Source organism: Belonocnema kinseyi, chromosome 10 (genome assembly GCF_010883055.1).
Source record: "Belonocnema kinseyi isolate 2016_QV_RU_SX_M_011 chromosome 10, B_treatae_v1, whole genome shotgun sequence".
NCBI lineage: Eukaryota > Metazoa > Arthropoda > Insecta > Hymenoptera > Cynipidae > Belonocnema > Belonocnema kinseyi.
The window spans coordinates 101,886,531-101,895,376 of NC_046666.1; the positions used below are offsets into that span (position 1 = coordinate 101,886,531).

Here is an 8,846-nt window from a genome sequence, read left to right on the forward strand (position 1 = left end):
TTACTTGTAAACATATTAATGCTTAAACACACACATATATACACATATTCCTATACCAAAAAAAGTTCTTTCATAATTTACACGTTATTTATTGCAAATTTAGTATTAGAAAAGTTTTTAACTCTCGCGAATCTTAGCTATTGTATTTTTTACAAATTCTTCCCATATAAAAAACGAAAAATTTGAATATCTTGCAAAAAGAAGCAGCTAGGATTTCAATTCAAACACCGTGCATCATCTGCGTAGCTGAGGACACCGTCAGCAATTTTTGGTCTTGGAAGAGAGCATTTATAATGTGTTATATCATGGAAAGTAGGATATGAGGTGCTCCCTAACACTCCATCGCCTTTAAATGGTACAGTGTACCACGTTCCGAAGACAAGCATAGACAAGCATACTCTTCTCGACCAACATGATTCTTCCGTTTTCTTCGTATTCGATGAATTTACTGGTAAGAGGAATTTCTTTAGCAAGCGAGGAGTGTTCTCTTTCTAAAATAATATCTTCGGCAATGTCTAGTGAAATTTCTTCTTCTCCTTCAATTTCATCTTCGAAGTCTAAATCCGATTCTAAATCATTGTCGTGTTGGACATCTCCACTACCATCATTCATGGTGCCTTGCTGTTGTGTTCTATGATCTTTTGTGTGTATCGGAAGCAAACCGAGAGTTTTAATTTAGTATCATTAATTGTCAAGGCTATTCCTAGATCTTTAGCCATTTTCATTGAATCTATTCTGGCTCTGAGAATAGAGTGCAAGAGATCCGTGTCACTTCTCAGACCTTCTTCTTTGAACTTCTCCACTGTCTTATCTGATTCCTTCATCTGTTTATGAAGTCTGGGTAGCTCAAAGTCTTTACTGAGCTCATGGCCAACTTTACGAACTCTTTCAATTTTTGTGACCTAGTGAAAAAATTCAGGAATGTTCATGTTCATCACAGTTGAAAATCATGCATAACATGATCTTGAATCTCCGAAAAATCCTTCAGTGTTGTGAACTCGTAAGACAGGTTAAAAATATATGAGGTTTATTTAGTGCTCTGAGTCGACTAGTAACGCTCATTAAGGAGTGATACAACAAGGTATGCTTTGGTTTCATCTGCACCTGGCAGTGAATCTAATGCTCGAAATACTCTACGTCAGATATTTTCTGTACAGCTCGAAAGTTCATATTATTATTCTTCAAGACACATTTTGTTAGTCCATGACCAAACTTACTATTTTCTTCTACTAGAATGTGTAATAATGATCCAGTGACCACATAACCTCCCATTAGTGGAACATTATCATCTGTTCTGTCTTTAAACAACTGTATTTTTTATTTGGTTACAGTCTGCATAATGTTCTGAATGTACAAAGGTTTCATAAATGCAGTCTGAATTCCAGGGTGAAGATCTTTATCCATAGAAGTAAAGAAAAATCCTCGCTATTAGAGCTGTACAAAATCATGAAGTTCTTTGGTCTGTTTTTATCATCAGCAGAGCTCGCAGTAGCTTTCATTAAGGCCCATATTGGCACGTTCTGATTTAGAGATAAATGATTTTTTTCTTTTTATTGATTGGAGCTCAATACTGAGAAAAGAGTTCGCCCCATCAACTCCTACTATGCCTGGAAATGTTGCTCTCTTGAATTTTCTTCTTCAACACTTATAATTTCTTTCGCAGGAGACGCTGTTTTGCTTTTATCATCAGCTGGCAAACTCTCCCTGGTATTAAAATTTTTTGAATATCTAGCTAAAAAGTTATAATAAAATCTGATCCTATTGGTGTCTGAACCAAGGTGTGAACATAAAGATGATTGTGTTCTACATGCCTGGTATGATTGTGAATATTTCAGCACGTTTCACCTTTTTTGTAAATCGTAGCTCTCCATAGACTAATTCTCCAGATGAGAAGCTTTGAAGCTCCTATCCCTCAAACTATGATACTTCAACTTGCAGTGTTCGATAATGCCAGAAAGTCTAACATAAGTGCATGCCCTGGAACGTCATAAATACTGCTGGGTTTTTCGATATATTTCTTGAACTGTGGATTCACATTGGATACCATCATTTCCTAAAAAGCTTATTTGTTCACTGCTAGATTCTAAGAATATTTTTGCTCCCTCTATGTCTTTATCAGCAACGTTAGACAAAGTAACCTCATCGGTAAATTCACACATAATGAGAGCATATTTCAGTACGTGTGGAATTTTAATAGAGACCTCAGCTTCTAGACTTAAAAAAATGACACGTTCTCCTGAAAATCATCATCCGTTTTAGAACTGTCGCTACTCATTCTGTATCCCTGAAACCAAGAAGAAAAAGAGTGAATTAAAAGAACTTAAGTCAAGTACAATTTAGTTGAAAACATACAAGTGTGTAAGCATTATTCCATTCAGTATAAAATACGAGCAGGAATCAACGAATAAAATATTTTCAGTTTTAAATTCCTCTTATTCCGTATAGAATTCAATAAATAAAGTAAATAAGAAACCGAGATATGATTAGGAAAATAGAGGCGTACCAATGGCTGATGCACTGCCTAATAACAATCTGACTAAGACAGGACTCGGACATAATTAAAGAAGAGGATTATGCAATCTAGGACTGGAACCTCGACTGCAACTAACAAACAAATAGAAAAAAACTAATATGTGTGAAATTCGCTTGGAAATGCGTACTCACATAAAAAAATATTTAATTACTTATCAAGGCATGACAGAAACATTGATTGCAAAATTAAAATGTTAAATAGGAACTCACGCTCACAAATACGTTCTAGAAGCAGGACAAGAAAAGAAAGCTGAAAAAAGTTGGTCACTTTAGGTCTCGGCAATTTTCCACGTTACTTATATCAAGGTACATTTATGTAAATTTGGTGAATGTCAGGCAAATTCGTTTTAAAGACATAAATACAAAAAGGTTGCAAAATTCTACGTAAGTCACCTACCCCAAGTCATAAATTTAGAATTGTTAAATATTATGAACAGAATTTTTTTAATAATTAAAATTCACATACACCACTTATATTCGTGGTTACTACAAGACCTGGAATAGTCATGGAATTTAAAACAAATGAATGGAAAACCTGAAAAAGTCATGAAATTCGAAAAAAAAGACTGGAACTTTTTAAATCGTCTCTATTTCAAAGTCTTAATAATTTAGTATTTTATAGCGAATTCTGTATTTGAAAATTGAAAAATAAAACGTAAGGAAAATGTAAATATAACACAAAATGTAAGAATTAAATTAAAATAAATGGAAAATTCAATCAGAAAAGCAAAAGAACTGGAAGATATTGAAGAAGAAAGTCGTAAAATGTTTAAATTTTAATAAATTTCAATGTAGACAATTTTCTTAGTTCTTGCGATCGAAAAGTTTTATTTTAACTTTGTTAAAAAGTACAGAGTTTTTTTAGATCAGTATTATTTTCAAATGTAATCCTAATTTTTTCATAAATAATTCGATTATAATTGTTTTAAAGTAATAAATAAAAATAATATGGTTATGATCAAAGAATACTTTTTTTTCACTTTGATACAAATATTATTGAAAATTGTTTTGAATTCAATAAAACTTATTGACAAACCATTATCGTTGCATTATAATTTTTTAATTTAATTGACTGAATTTAAAAAAAAGTAGACCTGGATTTTTTTGTAAATTATACCTGGAATACCTGGAAAAGCCATGGAATTTTGTAACCAGACTCTTGTAGCAACCCTAATATTGAATTGGAAAATATTTTGTTACTTGTTATTTAAATATTTGTTATAGAAATAGAAACAAATTAATCAATATTGATTCCAAATAAAAATAAATAATGATCACTATTTTTGCACCAATTTTTTATCAAATGTCCCGCAACGCTCGATATTAATTTATCTTACTATAAAATCGGAGGATATTTTGAAATACCTCGTTAAACGTTGAAGTCTAAATAAAATAAAACTTGTAGAAAGCAATTTTTCCCATATTTTTACCTGTTATCTATTTACTTAAAAATAATTGTTACAATTCTTATTGTACCATAACCCATAAAATTACATAAAATGGCCTCTAGGTCGAGTAAAAGTCGTACCCATCACAAATACCGAGACAAACATATTTCTTGTTATTTTATTTTTTTCGAGTGTTGTACTTTCATACTATTTTGGGGGTTTTTACTCGAAAACTTGTTTGATCTAAAATATTCAACTCTTTTCGATCTCTCAAAAATAGTCTAACAAACTAAAGCATACCTGTGACCGATAAATGAATGACGAAATTCATGACTTGCTGTGACAAAAAAAGTTTTCAATCTATACAAATCTTTTTCAAAGACACTTATTCCTACATGGAGACTGAAAACTTATCCCAAGCTTAAATCAAATCTTGATCTGCTCTCGGTCGTACCTCCACGTGTTCTATAAACCGGCTTCTCGTGGTTGACGTTAAATATTGATATTAGTAAATATTGATATTATTAAGTATTGATTAATGTTAAATATTCATGTAATACAAAGAAATCAGCAGTAATCCGGCGCAATACGAAGCAATCCCCAGTAATCCGATATAATCCAAACAAATCGAAGTAATCCGATATAATCCAAACAAATCGAAGTAATCCGGGTTAATCGGAAGTAATCCATGGTAATCCGCGTAATTCAAAGGAACTCCAGGTCCACACGGGGTAATCCGAAATAATCCACCTCCAATGTACCGCGATTGTTGGACTCGTTTTCCCCTCGAGGGCGCCCTGGGGATAGTTACTAATATGTCCGGGGGAATTTTCTGGTGTTCTACGAAGAACTTACTTGTAAGTCGCGAATTTTTTTAGGGCAAAGGTAACTGAATCCTTTGGAAAAAATGTATTTTCAGAGGCTAAACTATACATCTATTCTTATATATTTGCAATCTGCAGTACAAGTCCGATAACTTGCCGTTCGATAAGTGTACACTCCCCACAAACCGTCATCACACGTACGGCACGCACACTAATTGTGGTTCTCCCACTACATGGGCTATTTTGCTCATGATTTGTGCCCATGATTTACACATGCGCGCACCTAATATCGTGCTACTACAGGGGCCATCCGATAAGTCCGCAATTCCTAGAATTTTCCGACCCTACAGTGCCGAAGTTGGAAAGTTATCGGACTTGTACTGTAAATGCAACAAGAATGATGTAACTCCCTATATTAAGTTATTTTATAGAGTATTTGAACGTTCAGGGTATTTGATCAATTCTTACTCTTTTAATTTAATTTTAGATGTAGAGTATTTTTTACAAGAAAAAATGTCGATAAGTAGTCATTTTTCAAACTTTATTTTCTCGCATTTTTCTAAACAATATTTGGGGAAAATGATCATAAGTTTTAATTATTAAGTGAAATTCCACTTATCGACACTGCTCTGATAAAAAATAATTAAGCCATAAAAGTAAGTAAAAATCTAAAAAAGTTATAATAACATTTAAATGACTAAAAAAGAAAATATTATATACATAACTTTTTTTCTGTTTTGTTTATTAATCATTTAATCAATGTAAGTTATTTTAGTATATACCTGAAATTTATGTTCATTTTCAGAACTATATTTTGTATACACTTACTCTTAAATATCACCAATATGTTCCGAATTTTTTCATCAGGTGAAAACACTGTGAATTTCTTTAGAAGTGGTGAAAATATTGTAAAGTTTTGCATGTATATTTACTCATATAAATGTGATAAAAAAAGTTTTGTGAACATGGAAAACCATAGTTAATGTTAATAAATTTGTATATTTATGCGCTGACCATAATTTTTTTCAGAAAAAAGACTGCTATATAAACGTTTACCAAGACGCTAATATGCTCCCTTTTAAAGGTAGCAACTTTAGTGAAAAAATTTTGGAGGATCTATATGCTCTTAATAATTTTTATTATACACATAGCAGGTTGCGCTTAATATTTGAGCAGAAACGCGTCATGTGTCTAGCAGCGTGAAATGGGGTGTTCGTATTTTCGAGTATATCACAGCCTTATATTTTACAGGTATCTTCTTACAACTTCTCGTATTGAGCAATTCATCGCAAAATAGATAGAGCTTGCTTTTTATCTGCTGTTACACGCGATCAATGTAAACTTCATAATATTGTCGATATCAGGTTAGCTTTCACAATTGTATTTTAAAGCCTTTGTTCAGTCTCTACTTGAGAGGCTGTCGAGGTACTTATCTTAAGCAGATCGGTGAATTTTCTAGTCGCTTACGTTGATATGTTTCACTTTTCGCGTATTATAATCAGTTTCTCAACCTCGATTGTTTTTTCCATGAATCATAGCTTGCACTAATCCAGAATATAATGGAATCCTTCGTTAATTCCAGCAACTCCAAAGTAATTCGAATATTAATGTTCTCACTCTCGATTACTAGAGCTTTTTAATTATGTTATGTGTGAGCTCCTATGGATACATTATTTATGTCTGTAGAGAGCGTAGAAGTTGGTATGGCGGTAACAGGTTATAAATATTGCAATCTCGACGCAACTACAGCTGTTATAAAAGTAAAAGAAACTTTTATCCTGTAATGATTTATTCGTAGGTACTCACAATGGAAAAAGAAATATATGATTAAAAGTACTCCCCCTCACTTTAATATTTATGAAGAGGCAAAGATACGTCGTGTATACTGAGCTTCGCTTTCTTTAGTTCTACCTACAATCGAAAGATTTGCGTTTACGAAGGTGCCAATGAACGCTGGTGAGTTTGCGAATCTGCAGTGCGCTGTGCCTTCTGGAGACTTACCGTTGAAGATACATTGGACATACCCTGGACAAGAGATGGGTGGTGCTTCGGGTGTGCTTGCGAAGAAGGTAGCGGACCGTATTAGCATGCTCATGATTCCTGTCATCAAAGCAAGGCACGCTGGAGAATACATTTGCACTTCTGAAAATGTGGCAGGAAGAGCATCTGAGTCAACGCTGCTCACTGTGAATGGTTTGCAGTTCTTTTCCATTGGGCCACTATGACTGCGATTGCTTTACATAATTTACGTCTTCCTATTTCCCCGAACTTAAGTATTTTATTTTACACTTAGTTTATTTCTCTTTTTCTTGAGAAACTTGGTTTCACAGACAGAAATTCTTCATTCGTGCGATTTAAAGACCCATATAAAATTTAATTTTGTTAGTAATGTATTTTATTTTTCTTCGAAATTCAATCCTCTTCAATCCTCTGCCCTGTTGCCGCTCCTTCAGTCGATATTGAATTCAAGTTGTGATGCAAAGTACGAAAGTTTCTGAAAATTCTATAATTCACGTTTTGAATTTTGTTAACTTTGAGTATGACTCATTGAATATCGTTTGACAAAACATTTTAACACCATACAATTGTGAGATTTCGTATTTGAAAATAAAATGTATGACTATGGAAATGAAGTTGGAGGCCAACCAGTTAAAATACAACTGTAAACAAAAAATGTTTTCTCGTAAATCCTAAAAATAATCGTCTTGCTGACAGTTGGTCCACAGCTGTTACCCATAGCCTTTAATACTGATCACACACACGAGGGAGACTCTGTGTCCGTGGCTTGTTCGGTTTCGAAAGGCGACATGCCTATGGATATCTATTGGACTTTTAATTCCGTCCCGATTGATTCGTCAAAAGACTCGAGGATTACAATAAACAGAATCAATAAACACCTAAGTACTTTAAGCATCGACGGAACTTTGGCTAGACACGCTGGAGAATATTCATGTTCCGCCTCGAATCTTGCAGGATCTGTGAGCCATTCGACCACACTCTCCGTCAATGGTATTTAATAATTCACTCAATACCTTTTATAGTAATGTTTGCATTCCCTTTCCTTATTTTCCCCGTTTGCACTCTATAAAGTAATGAAAATGATTTTCCCGTACGTAGTGAAATTACTCTAAGTCATATGGTTAGAAACATTATAAAACCCAGGTCATCCAGTTTTGAATTTGTATTCAAATGAGTATTCCGGACCATCAATCTTACATCGTCACCGCCATACCAAATTTCGAATTAGTTGTAACTTATTCTTATTTCCATTGATCTCTTTCGTGTGTCAGTCGCTCCGCAGATACTGCCTTTCTCATTTGGAAAAGAACCGGCCAATAGTGGGGACTTAGTATCGGTAACATGTTCGGCAATAAAGGGAGACCTTCCGTTAGAGATCACCTGGGCTTTTAACGGAACATCAATCGAGAACCATCAAGATACAGGGATGGTGGTTGCTAGCACAAACCGAAAAAACAGCGTTCTAAGCATAGAGTCAGTGATGGCTAGACATGCCGGACGATACACGTGTATGGCGTCCAATGTTGCTGGTACTGCAGCCCACTCCACGATTTTATCTGTCAATGGTAAATCGTTGCGACTGATACTCACCTGCGCATCCCTATATAAATCATTCATTCTTCATTTATTATATCTTTCTATAATTCTTGCCTGTTGTGCGTGTTCTACGTTTCTAGTGTTATTATTTTCTCCGATCGCCTGATTATTACTTTATCGCACTCATGGAAAATATTTGTATTACGCAGTTGCACCGCAAATTCTTCAGTTCTCATTTGGCGATGAGCCTCTCAATTCAGGAGAGATGCTTTCTGTGACATGCACTATTGTCAAAGGTGACTTTCCCATTAAGTTAACTTGGTTATTTAATAATCTGCCCGTGAAACCAAATCATAGTGATATCAATATCGTAAGCGACCGACGAGTCAGTTTTTTGAGTATTGACAGCGTGGCAGCGAGGCATGCTGGGAATTATACGTGCACAGTGACAAACGCCGCTGGATTCAATAGTCACGTTGCAGTCCTCAGAGTCAATGGTAGAGCATTCAACGATTTTTGTGGTCTTTCGCTCTTTAAACTCACAAAA

General features: G+C 34.3%; 1 protein-coding gene across 4 annotated transcripts in view; it reads left to right on the forward strand.

Annotated features, from left to right (window-relative positions):
- Window positions 1-8,846, forward strand: part of LOC117182071 (Down syndrome cell adhesion molecule-like protein Dscam2) — a 292,904-nt gene that overhangs the window by 207,958 nt on the left and 76,100 nt on the right. Inside the window, exon 16 of one of the 4 annotated variants that reach the window (XM_033375097.1) lies at window positions 8,035-8,328. The exons of 2 other annotated variants lie outside the window; for them this stretch is intronic. In XM_033375097.1, the coding sequence (XP_033230988.1) occupies window positions 8,035-8,328 (294 nt within the window). Of the gene's footprint in view, window positions 1-7,459; window positions 7,754-8,034; window positions 8,329-8,846 lie in introns of all 4 variants that reach the window. One more of the 4 variants, XM_033375094.1, reaches the window with a different exon arrangement.